Below are 20,618 nucleotides of genomic sequence, written 5' to 3'. Positions count from 1 at the left end.
CTAAAAGTCTCGGCTACAGGGAAAAATACATCGGTTAAGTATCCATAGTCCTAGAGCTGATTTGCATTTATATAAAACTGCAGTTTGAATCCTGCAATCAATTTTGGCTTTTTCCTCAGCGATACGATGTGTGGGAAGTTGTTCTGTCAAGGTGGGTCGGATAATTTGCTCTGGAAAGGACGGATAGTGACTTTCCTGACATGTAAAACATTTGATCCTGAAGACACAAGTCGAGAAATAGGCATGGTGGCCAATGGAACTAAATGTGGCCATAACAAGGTAAGTTGAAATTGTGGCTTTCACTCAAAATAGTGTCTCTTACTTTGATGTGTTTTGTTGTTTTGCCCCTCGGTTATTTACTACGTGCCTTGTTTCCCAATTTTGGGGTTCACCATGCTTTAATAGAACCCACAGAGTTTGATTTTGGAACACAGAAATGAAAATGGTGCAGAACCTAGTAAATAGCAGGAATAAGCATTGATATTAACATTCTCAAACACTATGGTGAAATTTGGAAATAATTGAGTCTCACAGTCATGATTTCAAGAACAGTATCATATTGACCTGTGGATAACACATGGTAGCATCCATTTAACTTTCATAGATGAAGTCTGAAAACTCACTGAAAGTGCCAGTGTATGTGATACTGGGCTTCATTTAACAGACCTGTATATCATTAATAATATAATGAACTTATCTCAAGTACAAGCACTGTTTAGCCAGGGTCAACCAACTCACGAACTTTGACAATGAGGAGGTTTATCTCTCCTAAGAGATTAGAATTACCCTATTTATCTCACTAAGATATCCACATGACCAAAGAGTTGCCCTGATTTTTCACTGTGGTAAAGCCTGTCCTAAAAACACTATCTTACTTACTTAAACTGATTTTGCTATTCAAAGGTAAATGTATTCAATGGTGAGTCCAAAATTATCTTAGTGGTTCAGTGTGGGTATTGCTCATACAGTTTTAAAAAGTAAATATAAAAAAGTGAATGAGATTGATGTGGTCTCTGAGCTCCTGGAGCTGAAAATAAAAATTTAGCAAAGTTTATTGACATTAAAATATTAGGCCTTCCCTATAAGAAGTACCCACAATATTTAAACTTCTTCCTTACCCCAATTTTTCCTGAAATATATGCCAGCATCAAGGGCAAGGAATTTTACATAAAATATAATCTTTAATTGGATTTTCCAGGTTTCGGATACTAAAAGACTTTAAAGACATTGAGACATTATCACATGACCTGGCATGAGTGTTGTGGTGCTTGGGTCTTAAGGGAGGAAGGTACTGGGACTAGGGCAGAATTGAGGTGTTTCAGGGTCCCCTGGTATTAAGATCATCTCATTATTGCTTATCCCTGAACTTCTTGCATAGTCATTGCTTCTGGAATATAGAGTTGTTTGGATTTATTAAAAATACATAAATGCTTAGACCAATTTTATCAACGTTTTTGGGTTGGTTTAAGAGGATAATGTAAGCAACAGAGCCCATCTCTATTTCCCTTCCTCTGCACCAGCCTCCTGGCAGAGCCACCTTAAACAGTATCTGCTAGCCTCTTCACACAGACCTCAACTTTCTCATCTACATTCAGACAGGATGAAGCTTCATGTTTTCTACATCACTTTCAGGTTTGCATTAATGCAGAATGTGTGGATATTGAGAAAGCCTACAAATCAACCAATTGCTCATCTAAATGCAAAGGACATGCTGTAAGTTCTGCAAATATATTTCCCTAAGCTCTCTGAATCTTATAACATTCTAGGTCAGTCATAAGAAAGCTAAAGGAATGTTTTCAGCACTGAATGATGAGAATTACTAAGTTTATCCAAGCCTTCAATAGCATGGTTCAAGGAGAAATTTCTTCTGAGAATCATTCATGAAATGCCTCTCATTCATTCATACTTTATGTAGATAGATGGAAGCCTGGAGACTGGGGTTATTCCTTTTTCAGCATGAACTTTATTATGGATGATTAGGGATTTGAGTTTGTGGTCAGTCTAGCGGGGACAGTAACAGGATCATTGCTACCCTAGGTGTGTGACCATGAGCTCCAGTGTCAATGTGAGGAAGGATGGAGCCCTCCTGACTGCGATGACTCCTCAGTGGTCTTCCGTAGGTAACATTACACATCTAACCTGAGAAAATTGCTCTCCTCTTCCAAGCCTTTATTTTGTATTACATGAGAGTTCATTGCCTCTTTTCTCTTTTCTTGAGATTTCTGTTCTGTAGACACTGAATCCACAATATTTATCCCCCAAATCTCCTTAACACCTTTTAATTGTATTTTCCATGTCTTTGTTTTCACTGCACATGCAAAAAAATTTCTGCAACATTTATATTTGTAATGTTATTTTAATTTCACAAATTTTCTTACTTTAGGACTCTTCCATTTTCATAGAATCCTCAACTTAATGGAAAAATGTAATATCCTCATAAAACTCTCTAAGAATATGACTGATTATTTTTGTACATTCAGTTCTATTCTTTGAATTATCTGTTTCTTTTGAGTTGGTTTGTTCTGTTCTATCACCACGTCACTTGTATTCTGTTGTACTACTTTTCTTCAGGATATGTGATCCTTAGTTGAATGTGGAATTGGTAGAGCTGGATTAGTTCACATGGGATTTCTCTGCATTTGTGTGTGCTATTGTACCTACTGATATTTCTCTTGATGGAGGAATCTGGCTGGGAGCTCTATGGGCAGGTAGGTAGGTCTGCCTATAGCTCCTCAGGGTGGGAAGGAGCCAGAGTGGGGACCCACCTCCAGTTGTTATGATGAGGAACATTTTACCCTGAGGAGGGAGCTCATTTCCTGAGAGAGCTGCTTTTCCTTATCATCTTCTCCTTGACCCTCCCCCTTCTCTGTCTGATATATAGTGTAGGTACCCAGAGGAAGTCTCTGTCCTCCTTTTCATGTTCCTGCATCTTCTGTTGGCAGAAACAGAGAAATTCTTAGGATTTTGATCTCAGGTGATGAGCTAAATTTATTCTATATACACAGGAGATGAGGTAGACCTCAGTGAGATATCTGTCCCAAATTCAGATTGTTAGACTTGCCAAGACAGAGCATTTATTTCTGATGTTTAGGCTATATTTATTCTGTTTCCATCCACATAAATCCCTTAACTTCCTATCTTTAAGATTTTTAAAATTATTTTTTCTCCTGTCCTATGATTTTATTATATACACATGTATTTGTCATGTATTTTGAAAGGGGCATGAACACAATCAACTAGTTTAATTAGAAAACTCTTTAATGGTTTCAATGCTCACTAAAAATCCTTTTGAACCTATGACTTTCTTGACTGCTTTATTTTGATATATCTATTGATTTGCTAAGTCACCTCTATGAGTAATTTCTTCCTGTTGTAACAATGCATCCACATAAAACTTTCTAAGTTGTATTTATGAGAATGTATTTCTGTTGCCAAATATTTTAATTAATATTTAATTAATTAATTAATATTAATTTTATTTATTATTTATAAATTATTAAATGATATTTATAAAATATTTATTTTATTAATTAATAAATTAATATAGTAATATCATAGCATGCATAGCAGGTTGATTTTGATTTTTTAAATCACAATTTTGCATTCATGACTATTAAAGTAGATGCTTATATTTAATGTCAAAAAAAACACAAAGCCTGATTTTTGTTGATGTTAAATAACATCCTTTTAAAAAGTCATTAGGTTTGTTTTAGCTTAAATGCTTTTAGAATTACTACTTAATCAAAACAAATCATTATTTTATTCCTGGGTGATGTTCTCTTTCCATTATCATGTTACCTAGTGAGTTTTCTTCAAAGTGAGGATTTGGTTTTTTTCTTCAGTTTAAGAAATATTTCTATTGTTTTAGGTTTTAAAATTTATTTTGTTTCAGTTTTCTGGTTTCTGAATCAGAAATGTAAATTATTTATACAAAATATCTCTACTGTGTGATCTCCATATTATATTCCATATTGGGTCATTTTTCTTGTTAATTCTGGGAAAGTTTTTCAAGATTATTCTCTGTATCATAATATAAACCTTTTAGCAATGTTAATTCTCGTTACTCATAGTGACATTTAAAAGTATTCAGTGGCGTTTTTATGTCTCTTTGAAAGATTTTTTTATCCCAGTTGGTTTTCTGTTTCATAACTAGTTTTTTTGCAGTCTATATTTTAATTACATTAAGAGTATCCTAAATTTGATTCTTTATATTCTTTTTCTGAAAGTATACATTTTATGTATACTTCTACTTCTATGTGTTATTTTACAACTAATCTTTTGATTCGACTGACACTTTTTCTTCTTTAGTTATCATCGAATAAGGTTGAATTAATTCTGATAAGCACTGTTAAAAAGTATTTCTCAAAATTTTTAACTTGGAGGACTAGTGATACAAATTTACAGTATATTACACGACATTTGTATTTTAGCAGGATAAGGAGGTAGCTGGAGAAGTTCAAAATACATACAGTGGAAGCTTGTCTCAACTTACTGTTTGTTGAAACCACTGTATCAAAATTCAACTTTATCCCCCAAGCCTTGCTTTTTTTCAGGGCATTGTGTTAGTGGGTTCGATGCCCTTTCAGTGCTATTTCTTACCTAACCGTCAAGGAAAGCCTCAGACAGACTGAGGAACATTTCCTAGTTCAGAAGTGTCCTTGCACCAAGAAGACAGACCCTAGAGGATAACAATTTTTACTATAGCTAGGGTCCTAAATCTAAACTTGAATGGGAAAAAATTATATTTTTATTTTCATTAAATTCTAAAGTTTAGAATGTTCTACAGTTATGGGAATGTATGGCTTATAAACCATAATACTATTAGCAATATTTCATGACTTTGTCACCAATATAAATTACAAATACTTCAATATCTCATTGCAGTTGTTGGATGTATCTCCAATTACCACATGAGTATCATTTGTTTGAAATTTTGGTAGTTACTGATCCACTGTTAGAACTGATTATTTCAGAGGTTAATAAACACATACTTTACTACATCATAAATTGTTTTATAATATTTTGACAACTGTATCCCACCATCAGTAGCTTCCTTTAAATCTTATGCCTTTTATGAATGAATTTAGAAACACTCAGAAAAGGGGTTTATAGACTTTATCAGATTGCCAAAATGATTTGCAGCATAACAAAGGTTAAGAGCACTGCCCTACTACATGACTATACACAGCCATTGGCTTTCAAGATTATTGTTAACACCATCTTTTTGTTTGTAAAATATAATAAACATGTAAATATAAAGGCAAACCTGATTATAAAATGAACACTCATGTAATATAATAAGGGCCAAGAAATAGACCCAGACATCTGCTTTCCTGCCTCTTTTCAGTCTGAACTCCTCTTTCTCTAAGGGTTGGCCATTCATCCGTCTTTGATCATAATCATTTTGTTACTTTTCTTTGTAGTTTTGTTTCCTAAATACACATCCTTAAACAACAACTTCTGGTTATATAATTCCATGTATATAAAGTTTGTAAACACAGGAAACACAGCTTCCCTCACTATCAACATCTGTCACCAGAGAGGTACATTTGTTACGTCCATAAACATACCCGGACACATCATTATCACCAAGTCTTTCAAGTTTGTATGTATGAAATTTTTCTGTGCTCATTTTCTTCTTTTTCTCTACCTTTTGCTTTCAAGATCATCCATTCTAGTGACTGGATTAAGGAAGTCCACTAGTTCTCTTTCAAGTTTCTAAGAATTCTATCAAATACTTCCTTATTTATTAAAATGTTTCCCCCTTTATTAGTACTGTCAAATAAATCAATTGGTTTGTGAACATTTATCTAACTTTGCAACCTTTGAATAAACCTAACTTAGAAATAGTATCTTTTTTATATATTGAAGGATGTTTACTCTTATTTTATACTCTTGGGTGATATCGGACTGTGATTTTTTCCTATTGAAAAAATTGCTGAATTTTGGTATCAATGTTATGCTAGTCACATCAAGTGTATTAGAGAGTGTTCATTTATATTCTCTGGAAGAATCTGTATTATTTGCTCTTAGTTTATATTCATGGGTGATAATTGGACTGTTTTTTTTTCATACATGTGTTCTGTAGTATTCTCCAGATATTATGTATAAAGTTTATTGTCTAATATATAAATTAACCCTAACATTGTTTGTTTGTTCTACCAATTACCATGCTAGGAGTGTTAAAATATCCCCACTATAATTGTGAATTTGATTACTACTTCTGGCTCTATCAACACTTTTATACTTTGAGAGCATATTATTATGTACATACAAGTTTAGAGTGTTGCATCTTCCAAATTAATGAACAGTGTATCATTATGAAATGGTTCTGTGTCTATCTAGTACACTTCTTACCTTTGAGAATCTACAGTTCCTGGAGACTATAGAGCTGTAACGTATTTCTTTTGGTCTGTATTTGCACTGGAGTAACATTTTTTCATATTTTTATTTTTATCCTTTCTGAATTGTTTTAAATCTGTCTTTGTTTTGTTAAAGAAAGCATGCACATATATTTTTTAGTAGTACTCACATCTTTGGTTTTTGTTTGTTTCTTTAACTGAGGTACATAGTCCTTTTAAATTAAATGTAATTACTGATACACTTGGGTATAAATCCACAATTATATAGTTTCTATTTGTCTTTCCTGTTTATGTTCCCTTTTCTCTCCTTTCTTATACTTACTGATTCTATTATTTTATTAACTTGGATGTTATGCATTTCTTTTATATTTTAATGATTATCCTGAAACTTCCCACTTTATTTGCTTTAAAAAAAATAAACTTTCTTTTCTAGAGCAGTTTTAGGTTTACAGCAAAATTGAAGAGAAAGTACAGATAGTTGGCATATACCCGGCACCTCCTGCTCCTGAACAGCTTTCCTCACCATCAACATCCCCCACTCCCATGGAGTATTTGTTGATGGTAACAAATATTTCATAAACCTACATTGACACATCATTATCACCCCAAGTCCACAGTTTACAGTAGGGTTTGCTATTGGTTCATTTGCCTTTCATTTCTTTCTGCGTTTCTGAACTTATACCTAGGATTATTTTCTTTTCCGTCTCTCTGGGTTCTTGACCACTCACTAATCTCTACAAAGTAATTTTATCTAACTTTTCAGTACTTCTATACTTTTAGGAAGCTTTTGTTTGCAAAAAATTTAAAGATATTTTTAATGGGCAGGTTGGTCTCAATTTCCTAATCCACCATTACCAGAAACAAGAAGAGGCTGCACTTACTCTTCAGTGATTTCTATCTTCACCTGCAAACCTTCCGTTATTATACTTTCATCTGTCTTATGCCCCAACTTTAGTTAGCTCTTTTCAAGTTCGGTGTGTTTGTAAAGTACTGCCAAATTCTCATTTATTTCTCTGCTAATATGTCATTCTTCTGAAAATACAGTTCTGACATTTGTGCAAGTGTGTATTTTTCATTCTGAATATATCTACATGATAACAGAATGCTTCATGTTTTATTTTGACTTTTTGGATTGGAATCTTTTGGAGGGTGGAGAGTAGTGAATATTTGAACTAAAGTCATTGTCTTACCTAGAATTCTGCTTCTGATGCGTCTACCTCTATCTGCATGTGTGTGTGCTCAAACTTGTGAGCTTTTCTTGCATTTATACAAATATTCACCTTGCTATTGGTTTGCTGATTTCTGTAAAAAGAGAATGGTAACTGTTGGCGTTACTCTTCAATCTTTTACTTCCTGGTCTCTTGTGGCTTCCAATTATTGTAAGAGAAATGAACAGTTGAGAGCAAAAGATTGAAGTTATATTCATTATTTAAATTTGTCATTAAAAGAAAAAACACCACGGGGGCCCAGGAATATTTGTTTAAAGCATTTCCTCCTTCTCAAGGTCACATAACTTCCTTTCTGTCTGTAATTCCAGTGTAGATCAACATCAGTGAAACACTCAATTATTTGTCTATCAGTTCTCTTAGTCACACCTCAGCTTATTTACTACTGACAGGAATATATTTTCAAAGTTTTCATTTCTTTTTCTCTGTTTTATTCTAAGACTGCTTTTCAAAAATGTTTCATTTCTTTTTTGCCATCTTCCTTACTGTATATTCTCCTCTAATCTCCCAGCTCATTTTCCAATTGTTACAAACATTATCCCTTCTAAGTATTCTCAATATTATGATTTTGTAAACTTATTTCATGTTAAATGTTTCCTATAGATTTCATGTATATTTCTTCTATCTAAATATTAATGTAATTGTCTGATCAAAATACATTTTCATTTTACTGGCTATGGCAATTTATGCTCATTAGAGAAAAGGGTAGCTGGAATGTGTATTAAGTAAAGAAACAAGGACTAGTGTGATGTGCAGATGCGTGTTTCTGTAGTTCTCAGCGGGCCCCTGTTCTCTGCTGCAGACTTCTCCATTGTGGTTGCGGTGCTGTTCCCAATGGCGGTCATTTCTCTGGTGGTTGCTATAGTAATCCGCCAACAGAGCTCCAGAGAAAAGCAGAAGAAAGATCAGAGGTGATCCTTTATCTTATCTTGCTGTAGGGACTCTTTGACCCTTATTTTACTTTAAATTCAATGTATAACCTACCCTTTCAAATTGAATTGGTTTACTTCTAATATTCAGAAATACATGCAGATACAGTCTTTTTGGACCAGAAGCTAGGTTTCTCTTTAACTGAGAAATCCTTCACATCTAGAAATGTTTTTCCTTCTGTTAGTCACCATATTTATAATTAATAAGAGATATTAACTCTCATTATGATGGATTTTTGAATTTATTATAAAAATATCTAGCATTAATTGATCACTACATGATAAGCACTGTGCTAAGCACTGGCCCCCTCCCCGCCCTTTTTTTTTGTTTGTTTGTTTTTTGAGATGGAGTCTCCCTCTGTGGCCTGGGCTGGAGTGCAATACCGTGATCTCAGCTCACTGCAACCTCTGCCTCCCAGGTTCAAGCACTTCTCCTATCTCAGCCCCTTGAGTAGCTGGGATTACAGGCATGTACCACCACACCGGGCTAATGTTTGTGTTTTTAGTAGAGACAGGGTCTCACCATGTTGGCCAAGCTGGTCTTGAACTCCTGACCTCAAATGATCCACCCACTTTGGCTTCCCTAAGTGCCAGGATTACAGGTGTGAGTCTCCACACCTGGCCCTGTGCTAAGCCCTTTTATATCTATTATCTCATTTAAATGTCACAAGAACTTCATAAAGTGGTTATTAGTTTCATTTTACAGATGAAGAGTGTTTTACGTTAACCCTAACACAATTGTGCAAGGTTAGGAACTTCACATTTTGATGGATGTAGAAACAAGCTCAGAGAGATTAGCAAACATACTTTCAGTCTTGCAGAGTAAGTGGTGGAACCTGGGTTGGTCTCACAAGTGTGATTCTGGTACCACAGTGGGTTTTTTTGTTTGTTTGTTTGTTTTTTAGTATTTTTAAAGAAAGAATGATTTATTTACCCATGATGAGTTTAATATTGAATATGACATTAACAAAACAATTTAGATAAATTTGGATTCAACACTATCATTTTTAGAAATCAGGATCTGTAGAGAACAAAAAGAAAGTGAGTAGTGATTATGAATGACAGGGCAATGAAGGAGGCTGATAGGGAAGTAAAAACTGAAAAATGACCCAGGGAGCAAATAAAAACCCAGGCAACAGGCAAGAAAGACGCAATGGGAAAAAGAAGCTGGGAATCTTCTACCGAGTTTCCCTGTCATGCTGAAGGAGCTGCTAAGTCAATTGATACCATGTGTTTCTCTCTTACAGGCCACTATCTACCACTGGCACCAGGCCACACAAGCAGAAGAGGAAACTCCAGACGGTAAAGGCTGTTCAACCGCAAGAGGTGAACTATATAGTTTGGGCTGTGATTACTATGGCCCCACTTTGCGTTTCTCTCACACTCTTATCCTGACTACCTATCCTTTCTACCCAGCAGTATTTTGCAATTCCACATTCAGAAGTGTCTCCTTTGCCTTTTATTAAATGCAAAAGAGAGTCCCTAAAATGCAGAGCTACTTTGCTGGGGTTCATGAAATGCAAACAGAATAAGGAGAACAAAAAGGGATATACCAGATGTCTGTCTGTCCTGTCTCTATCTCTGCCTCTTTCTCACACACACACACTCCCTCTTGCTCTGACTCTAGGTTATTTCATTGCAAATTGACCAATAGATCCAAAAATATATATGTCTGTATAATACATGTAATATTTATAACCCAAATGTCCTACTCATGTCCTGTAAATTTAAAGATTTTAGCTGAAGTTGGTTAATGATAACATTGGTAATCATTTATTGATGACAACTTTTCATTACAGCTCTGGGAAATACTTCTGTGGAATACGCCAGCTGGACCACTGTGGTTTTCTATCTGGTCTCTTGGTGTCAGCTTAGTTCCAATCTTCCATGCCTTGAAAAGTCTGCTCCCTTAAAAACTGTGCTTATGAAATTAATGGTTCATTTTGAAAGATTCATTCTTCTTTTCAGATGAGTCAGATGAAGCTCCATGTGTATGATCTGCCAGTAGAAGGCAATGAGCCCCCAGCCTCTTTTGTGAGTTCGTAACTTCTCTTAAATATCACCCTAGTTCAATCTCCAGGAAATATCAGTGAAAGTCATAGCCCACACTTCATTATTTCTTCAGGACAATATTGAAATCTTTGTGAATATTAATATAAAATACAAATTCTTCTGCAAAATATTTTGAAAATATAAAATGTGAACATGTATGCCACTCCATGCCAACTTGTGACAAGAAGAGGACTAATCTGCTTAACAGAGTACCACTGTTTTCATCAGCTCAGGCTACTGTAACTAAATTAGCATAGACTGAGTGGCTTAAACAACAGATATTTACTTCTTACATTCTGGAGACTGGGAAGTCCAAGTTCAAGGAGCTGGCAGATCCGGTGTCTGGTGAAGCAGCCTTCTGGCTTGTAGACAGCTTTTTGTTGTATCCTCACATAGCAGAGGGAGAACATCTCTCTTGTGCCTCTTCTTATAAGGGCATTAATCCTATCATGAGAGCTACACCTTCATGACCTCATTACTTCCAAAAGGCCTCACCTCCAAATACCATCATTCTGGGGATTAGGGTTTCAACATACAAAATTGTGGAGTGACACAAACATACAGTTTAGAGCGTCATCTTCATCAGATACCTACTGGCATTGGACTTAGGTCTCAATTGTGCGTGTGCAACTAAATGAAAGCAATCAAACTCGTATGTTTACAATATTCTCATGGGTGGGGTCACAGCTTCTCCATTTCTGAAAATGATACAAGCCTTTTCATGCGCACCTATTTTCGGGACCCAATCTTTGAATTTAATTTTTTTATCCTTTTACTAGCTAATTACAAAGCCAGATTTTCCACCACTGCCAATTCCTGCACCTATATCATCGTCTTTCCTTGTAAGTATCAGGTAGCCACTGGTGAATTTTTAATATCTCTTCTGCTCATTGCGAATACTGTCTCCAAATGCATGGGTTATTTATCAGGATGTGTGCTTTTGAGGTTCACTGGAGGTATCACAGCACATTTGTCCCAGGGATATCTAAAAAAGCAAGGCCCACTTACTGTCTATAAATTAGTATGGGTATTGATGTTTCATTATAAAAGTGTTATTGTGATGTAATTATTGAGATAAATAGCTCTGCTGTGTGAGACAAAATGTCTCCTTCAAAGATTTATTTCTGGATGCTTAAGAGGAGATAAAATTGTATTATGTGATATTTTACATTATATATATATTATAGATAGATATAATAAGGCCTATTATTAGTCATAGTTTTCTGTAGGAGGTAGGGTACGAAAAACAGGCGATATAGAGGCCAACCTCGAATAAAAGTCAGGTGCTCATGAAGTAAGAATTATAGTACATTTACTCCTTAAATGGCTCCTGACCATGTTTCTTGTGCTTGGTATTCTGCTGTGGGTAAATAAGAAAGACCAAAATTTGAGGTTTTTATCTTTCAAGGAATTTCACATTTTTAGTGAGAAAACAAGTCATATAAAAATGGAGTACTTGATTCCTCAACTGTTATTTGTAGTATCACCCAAGATGAGTGACACTGACAAGAAAAATATGGTGAGGAGAAATTCAGTGGGTTCGGAGTGGTTAAAGTAGGATGAATATTCATTGGTTGAGTAGTTGGAATTTGAACTGGACCCTGAAAGTTGCAGAGAATTTAAATGAGTGAAGAAGAGGTAAGAAATAATTTCATTAAGGAAATAAATATATCTAAGATGGGACAAGCATAGCATTTCTAATGACATACCATTGTTTTTATAATTAATGTAGCATAAAGACACAAAAGCACTTCCCTCTCCTCTTTTCAAGGGTAATTGAACATCTACACCTAAAAGATCTATAGCCAAATTATCTTCTTGTATTACCTCCTACTATCAAGAAGAGAAGGCCCACCTGTCTTTTTAGAAAAAATATACTAAGAACATTATCTGTATGATTTGGAGATGGGTGCTGACATGAATGTCTTCCTTCTGAGTATGGCCAACAATTAAAAAGCGAGAAATTAGAAGGGCCTCAGCTAGAAAGCTATGTAGACACCAATATTATTTATTTTCTCAGAAATATTCCGTAAGGATGAATATGAGAAGAAACCTTCTATAGAATTAGTATCCTATAACTCTCCTACCTAATATGGAGAAGGTCCCCTACACCTTCTCCATATTATGCTAATTACCAGATAGATGTTTAGAACTTCACGTGGTGTTTTTCTCACTCCCTTCCTATCCTCTCTCGTTTCTGCTTCTTCATTTTTGCTGTATCAAGTGACCTACGAAACTGTGACTTCAGATAATTTTAATTTCTTCATAGTTCAGTTTCATAATAAATATCTAAATTTTTGAAGAAAGTTGATCATTTAAAAGTTCTGTCTTTTTTAGGACTCAAATCCAAAAGCATGAGGCAACAGCTAAGCAAGAACTGATGGCTAAATTATCAACTTGGAAAACTGGAAAATCTGGATGGCAGAGAAATACACACTAGTATTTGCTCTTGACTCAAGAAGGTTAACATTTTCTGAATCGTATTAGACTTTGAAGAGACTAAAGAAAATTTTCAAGAGGGACATATGCCTAAGAACCTTTGCATGAGTTTAAAATGTCAATTATCCATTCTTATAAGAAGGAAAGTGATTGTAAAGAAATATCTGGGAAGTTAAAATCTTTAATAGGAATTGATTCATTCTCTAATGAAAACAAAACATAAAAACATTAATCTTGGAGGAATAAGAAAAATTGTACATCCATTAAATGAATAGCAACATCTTGATTGCTTTAACCATTAACTTGTCAAATTAGAATCTCAGTTAAGAAAATGATGTAAACATTCTGTTTTGTGGATCTCTTTCCTACATTAGCTTCTGAAATCATTATTAGCTATACCATGTGAGGTTTTCTACAATTTAGTAAAACTGTGAATTAAAAAATGTTTTATCATATATATTTGTATAATTAATTAGTGGCATGGTTAAAGTGGTTTTCACTTTTTAAATGGAGAAAATTTCAGTTAAATTAATCAGATAAACCAGAGGTTGCAAACTGGTGACTTGTAGGCCATGTTTGCACTGCAAATATATTTTATTTGGTCTGAATGATATTGGACACATAGTACTTTTAAATGTTTTGAATGCATTGCTAATATTTAAAAATCGAGAGATCTTGCATAAACATCCCGATTCTCAGCTTTGTCAATGTAATCAAAAAGTAATCTGATGCTTTGTCAACAATAGAATTACACTGCCCATGGCAACCGTAGCTTAGTTGATGGGTAACATAGCAAACACTATTGGTTGCCTACCAAATAATCCCCTTCCTTCCTTGCTTTTAGAACCCTAATTTTGTTTACCTGCCCACTTCTAGGAAAAAATATCCTATCTCCATTTCATGGATAAATACCTATCACTTTAAGTCAATTATAATAACCTCATTTATTTCCTTGCTAGTAGTTGACTTGGAGATGATTTTATTTTCCTCCCCCTGCCCTTTTTTTCCCAATAAGACAAGAGAGGAATTATGTTAGGACATTTCTGGCAAAGTTTTCCGGTTATGGGCATCTGAATACTCTACCTGGTACTGCTGCACTCCACATTGTGATTATGAAGGCTGAAGAAGATAGATAGAGCAGAAAGATGAAAAGAATAATACCTGGCCTTTCAATGATGTCATTGAACTGGTAGGTAGATTAATGACTGCTGGAGTTACCTCACACTTTCTTGGTACTCCTTGTTATGTGAGACATACATTTTCCTTGTTGTTTAGGCCATTTGAGTTGGATTTTCTCTCATTTTCAACAGAGATCATCCTAACTGGTAAAGCAGTTGTTTCCATAATCAGGGAACATGTTTTAGTTCATCTTCACAGCTACAGATTTTCTTGTGTTTGTCTGCTTCACCAGTTTCTATCACTCACCTCGTCCCCACAGACCTGTCTCTTCATGAGGCGCTTTATGGTTCATTTACCCTTGCAGTATTGAGGTTCTAGATGAGTTCACTCTGGCCTCAAAAGTGAAGCTCAATCCTCAGGAAATCCAGAATCCACTGATCAAATCACTGTCAAGGATAGAGGTTTTCTTTCCATGTGGCATTTGCACAACAACTTAAAAAGTAGAGTTTTATCTGCCCTGTGATGTTTCAGAAGACCCTCCCCTGACCTGGAAATAAATCCCTATTTCCTGGAAAGCCATTATGTACTTGTGACCAACTTATGAGCCTTTTCTTTTCTTTTTTTTTTTTTTTGAGACGGAGTCTTGCTCTGTCGCCTGGGCTGGAGTGCAGTGGCCGGATCTCAGCTCACTGCAAGCTCCGCCTCCCGGGTTTACGCCATTCTCCTGCCTCAGCCTCCCGAGTAGCTGGGACTACAGGCGCCCGCCACCTCGCCCGGCTAGTTTTTTGTATTTTTTAGTAGAGACGGGGTTTCACCGTGTTAGCCAGGATGGTCTCGATCTCCTGACCTCGTGATCTGCCCGTCTCGGCCTCCCAAAGTGCTGGGATTACAGGCTTGAGCCACCGCGCCCGGCCCTTATGAACCTTTTCTGTGTGTGCGTGCGTGTGTGTGTGTGTGTGTGTGTGTAACACCTGACCCCAGTAATCGATTCATATAATCCTTTTTTATACTGATGGAATGGAAATCTTAAACCTGTGAATCCTCAACTAACCATGTACCATAACCCAAGCAAAAACTAAACCATACACTCTCAAGCGGTGGCATGTGAACATTCCTGCAAGTTCCTAAATGATGTCACCAGGTCTCTGATGCAGATACATCATAATTCCTATTTGAAGAGAAATAATGCAGTACAATGACAGGAAAATCAGTATTTTATCATGGAACTGTGAACCCAAGTCCTAAAATGTTTCCCTTTCAGCTGAACTGCAGAGGAGTTTAGAACAGACTTTGATTTCACAATACCGTTTCCACACTTACAGCCGTAACTTTCTAACTTTAAGGGAATTCCGCTTATTTGACATTTAACCACCTCAGATATGCCACCGAACCTGTTTTTGCCATTAGTTATTTTTACCTTCTCTACTTTAAAACAGTAACATTATCAGGTTAAATTATGTTTGTATCCAGTTACTCTAAGACTAAGATACCATAGTGTTTGTCTGCTTATTACAACTCACCAAATTACTGCTTTTATATGGGCTTTGGGAATGCTTTTAGTTTTTTATAAAATAATGAAGTATGCATGAAAAAAACAAATTTTAGTTGGTTGCAATCAGAGAATATGGAAAGGGTTATTATTACAATTAAGATTTTACTATTCACTTTGGAAATCACTACCATGTGTTAAGGAATTGAAGGTGGCCTCTGGCTAGCAGCCATTAAGAAAATAAGCCCCTGAGTTCAACGACCCTCAAATGAAGTGAAGTCTGCCAACAACCACTGAATAAGCTTGGAATTAGATTCCTTCCCAGTTGAATCTTGACTTCAGCCTTGTGAGACACCCTGAAGTAGAGGATGCAGCTGAATTTTGTCCAGATTACACACCCACAGAAACCGTATGATAATTGTGTTGTTTTATTTAAGTTGTTATGGTTTGGAGATATTTGTTATGCAGCAATAGACAGCTGACACAAGGAAGTAAAGAACAAACATTTTGTATTAGTCTGTTTTCACATGGCTATAAGGAATACCACCTGAGACTGGGTAGTTTATAAAGAAAGGAGGATTAATTGACTCAGAGTTCCACATGGCTGAGGAGACCTTAGGAAACTTACGATCATGATGAAAGAGGAAGCAGGAACATCTTACATGGTGGAAGATGTGTGTGAAGGAGGAACTGTCAAACACTTATAAAGCCATCAGATCTCTTGAGAATTTACTATCACGACAACAACATGGGGGAAACCACCCCCATGATCCAATCACCTCCCACCAGGTCCCTCCCTCAACATGTGGAGATTATAGCAATTAAAAAAACAAGATTTGGGGGGATGGGCACAGAGCCAAACCATATCAATGTTTCAAATGTTCCAGACAGGTTTAGATATAATTAACTATATTTAATAGCTTTCATCACTGCAAAACTTTTTTTCCTTTCTTTCTGTGTCTCTAGTCTCTTTCATTTGTTCTCCCTTCTTTACCAGCACCAAGGACTCCCTTGAAATCTCTGATAGCCAGTATTCTCATTTATCATATTCTTTCTCACTTTGTGTTTCCTTGGTATTTCTGGGTAATTCCTTAAGTTTATCTTCCAAATTACTGGGTTTTATGTTCTGTACTGTCAGTCCTCCTGTTCACTAATTTCAAAATTTATAGTTGTTTCTCTTGTTTACTTAATAACATTCTCTTCTTTCCTATCAGTTTAATTGTATAAAGGCTAACCAATTAACTGTTTTTAACTTCCATTTCCAGATATCATTTTAAAAATTAAAGCAAAATGTGTATAAACCTTATTATTGCTTCCCAGAGTAAATGTTTTTCAGAAGTACATGCTTTCTCAGCCACTTGGCTAGTATGTTCTCCATCATTCAAAGACACCCTTATTTCTTAAGTGTTACATTGCTATTTTTCAGTTGGTGCATCCAATATTATTAATATCAGGCTTTTAATATTCTTTCATTATACGTCTTTGTTCATAGAATCCATCTCTTGAGCATAAGCTAAATAATATGCATGCCCTAGTATCTGAATGTAATATGGAACAATATGGAAATGGTTGGGGTGATAAGTAAGTCTTGCATATTCTTTTCTTCTCAATTTTTTTCTCTCTCCAAAGTGGGCCAACGCAAGAGTGGCACAGCTGTGTGGAGATACTGAGATCCACCTTGTCAGGGAAGATCCTAACTCAGGAAAAAGCACCTATAACAAAATCTGTAGCCACATTGGTACATTTGCCCTTGAATTCACCTTGTCTCTTTTGCGGCTTCCATAAAGAGGCCTTCATTTGACAATGTTAGACACTTTTTAGCAACTAGGCCTGGGTAGTCTGCTACAATGCCCAACACTAATACAATATCACTATTACTGTTAGTAGTATGCTAAGCGAATACTATTGTTATAAAAAAAATTCCTAAGCATGAAAATTATGGTATATAATTTATTGTGAAGGCAACTTCTTGTGAACATTAAACTGTTTATCTCCTTCACCTCATATTAAAGTCCATACTCTTGGGATATATCTGACATCTCAATATTAAATGACTAAGATGACTAAGTTTTTTATGTTGCTCCCACTTCACACAAAGTTAAAACTATTTGTTACTTTAAATAGTTTGACAACGTTATTTTAAAATCTGGACAAATCACAAATATAAAATACTTATTTAATTTTTTTCTGTGAAAAGATGTATGCTTGGTCAGGCTCGGTGGCTGACGCCTGTAATCCCAACACTTTGGGAGGATCACGAGGGTCAGGAGTTCGAGACCAGCCTAGCCAAGTTGGCGAAACCTTGTCTCTACTAAAAATACAAAAATTAGCCAAGCAGGATGGGAGGCACCTGTAATCCCAGCTACTCAAGAGGCTGAGGCAGGAGAATCACTTGAACTCAGGGTACGGAGGTTTCAGTGAGCCAAGATCGTGCCACTGCATTCTAGCCTTGGTGACAGAGCAAGTCTCTATCCCCTCCTCTCCCCCCCGCCGCCAAAAAAAAAAAAAAAGGAAAAGAAAAATGAACAAAGCTGGAGGCATCACATTACCTGACTTCAAATGATACTACAAGGCTACAGTAACCACAACAGCATGGTACTGGTACCAAAACAGAGAGATAGATCAATGGAACAGAACAGAGGCCTCAGAAGCAACACCAGACATCTACAACCATCTGAACTTTGACAAACCTGACAAAAACAAGCAATGTATAAAGGATTCCCTATTTAATAAATGGTGTTGGAAAAATTGGCTAGTCATTGCAGAAAACTAAAACTGGACCGCTTCCTTACACCTTATACAAAAATTAACTCAAGATGGATCAAAGACTTAAACATAAGATCTAAAACCATAAAACCCCCAGAAGTAAACCTAGGCAATACCATTCAGGACATAGGCAAGGGAAAAGACTTCATGACTGAAACACCAAAAGTAATGACAACAGAAGCCAACATTGACAAATGGAATCTAATTAAACTAAAGAGCTACTGCACAGCAAAAGAAACTCATCAGAGTGAACAGGCAGCCTACAAAATGGGAGAAAAATTTTGCAATCTATCCATCTGACAAAGGGCTAACATCCACAATCCACAAAGAACTTAAATTTACAAGAAAAAAAAATCCCATCAAAAAATAGGTGAAGGATATGAACAGACACTTCTCAAAAGAAGACATTTATGCAGCCAACAAACTGAAAAAAAGTTCATCACTGGTCATTTGAGAAATGCAAATTAAAAACACAATGAGATACCATCGCATGCCAGTTAGAATGGCGATCATTAAACAGTCAGGAAACAACAGATGCTGGAGAGGATGTGGAGAAATAGGAATGCTTTTACACTGTCCGTGGGAGTGTAAATTAGTTCAACCATTGTGAAAGACAGCGTGGCGATTCACTAAGGTTCTAGAACCAGAAATACCATTTGACCAAATAATCCCATTACTGGGTATATACCCAAAGGATTGTAAATCATTGTACTCTAAAGACACATGCACATGTATGTTTATTGTGGCATTGTTCACAAAGCAGACTTAGAACCAACCCAAATGCCCATGAATGATACACTGGATAAAGAAACTGTGGCACATATACACCATGAAATACTATACAGCCATAAAAAAGGATGAGTTCATGTCATTTGCAGGGACATGGAAACCACCATTCTCAGCAAACTAACACAGGAACAGAAAACCAAACACTGCATATTCTCAGTCATAAGAGGGAGTTGAACAATGAGAGAACACACGGACCCAGGGAGGGGAATATCACACACCGGGGCCTGTTGGAGACTGGGAGGGTAGGGAAGGGATAGCATTATGAGAAATACCTAATGTAGATGACGGGTGGGTGGGTGCAGCCAACCACCATGGCACATGTATACCTATAGTAACAAACCTTCATGTTCTGCACATGTATCCCAGAACTGAAAGTAAAATTTAAAAAAAAAATTAAAAAACGATATATGCTTAATGTAGAAAAGTTGGGATACAAGTGAAAGTACTAAGATAAAAATTTTTCGTCATCTCACCAAGTATGATTTCCATTAACACTTGGAAATATGAGTTTTTCCTCTTTTCTGTCTGGTATGTAATTTATTAATATTTATGCTATTTGTATTACTTTTAATTTTGTTAGTAATGACACAAATCTATAAGAGAATATTATGCAGCCATCAATACTATTTTATGAATGAATAATGCTTTACTTAATATCCGATTCAATGAAATCCTTTTTCAAAAATGTTTATGGCTAAAATAATGCAGTGATGAACAATGGTGTATATACCATCTTCAGGCAGTTCTCTGTATCACAGTTTGGGTTCTTTGGCAAGCAGAATCTGAGATGGATTTTAGCATGCAGGAAGTTTATTATGGAATGCTTTCAGGTCAGGTCCCCTATTTGTTTAATGGAATGAGAGAAAGCAGGATTAGACTGGAGGAGTTGGGAATGATGCTGCCTCAAAGAAGGCTTTAGCTGGCCCACCCAGCCCTAAACCTAGGTAAGCCTTCAGAATGCAGCCAAGTTGAGGTAAAAGGAAAAAGCTTTTACTCCCTCATGTCAACTAGTCACAGGTACAAATTGCTCTCAAAAGAGCTATGACCTTGGGCAAGATGACTTTATTTAGTGAAAGCATTTTCAAAGGCAAGTTGATGGCTGTCTGCAGGTAGCACAGCCAACAATTGGGGGATAAGTTCTCCTGTGCAGCCCAAAACAAGGCCTTTTTTTTTTTTTTTTTTTTTTTTTTTTTTTTTTTTTTTTTTTTTTTTTTTTTTTTTTTTTGAGTCTGGATTTCATTGCATTGCTCAGGCTGGTCTCCAACTCCTAGACTCAAAAATCCTCCTGCCTCAGCCTTCCAAGTCACTGAGATTACAGGTGTGATCCACCACACCCAACATCTATTACTTCTTATTTCCTTTGGATAGTACTCCATATGTTGGTTAGCTCCCTAGAAGTTTTCCAACTTTTTTGCCACACTTTGCAAAACTTTTTCTCTAGTAGGCA

General features: G+C 35.9%; 1 protein-coding gene across 1 annotated transcript in view; it reads left to right on the top strand.

Moving 5' to 3' along the window:
- Nucleotides 1–13,715, top strand: part of ADAM28 (ADAM metallopeptidase domain 28) — a 62,021-nt gene extending 48,306 nt beyond the window's left edge. The window contains exons 15-21 of the mRNA XM_011962894.1: nucleotides 120–279; nucleotides 1,633–1,713; nucleotides 2,038–2,116; nucleotides 8,391–8,499; nucleotides 9,765–9,843; nucleotides 10,486–10,551; nucleotides 12,907–13,715. Coding sequence (XP_011818284.1) covers nucleotides 120–279; nucleotides 1,633–1,713; nucleotides 2,038–2,116; nucleotides 8,391–8,499; nucleotides 9,765–9,843; nucleotides 10,486–10,551; nucleotides 12,907–12,927 — 595 coding nt within the window. The 3' untranslated portion in view covers nucleotides 12,928–13,715. The remainder of the gene's footprint in view (nucleotides 1–119; nucleotides 280–1,632; nucleotides 1,714–2,037; nucleotides 2,117–8,390; nucleotides 8,500–9,764; nucleotides 9,844–10,485; nucleotides 10,552–12,906) is intronic.
- The last annotated feature ends 6,903 nt before the right edge of the window (nucleotides 13,716–20,618 follow it).

This window comes from Colobus angolensis, unplaced genomic scaffold, assembly GCF_000951035.1.
Source record: "Colobus angolensis palliatus isolate OR3802 unplaced genomic scaffold, Cang.pa_1.0 Scaffold6, whole genome shotgun sequence".
NCBI lineage: Eukaryota > Metazoa > Chordata > Mammalia > Primates > Cercopithecidae > Colobus > Colobus angolensis.
This window is presented reverse-complemented; position numbering and strand designations above follow the sequence as displayed.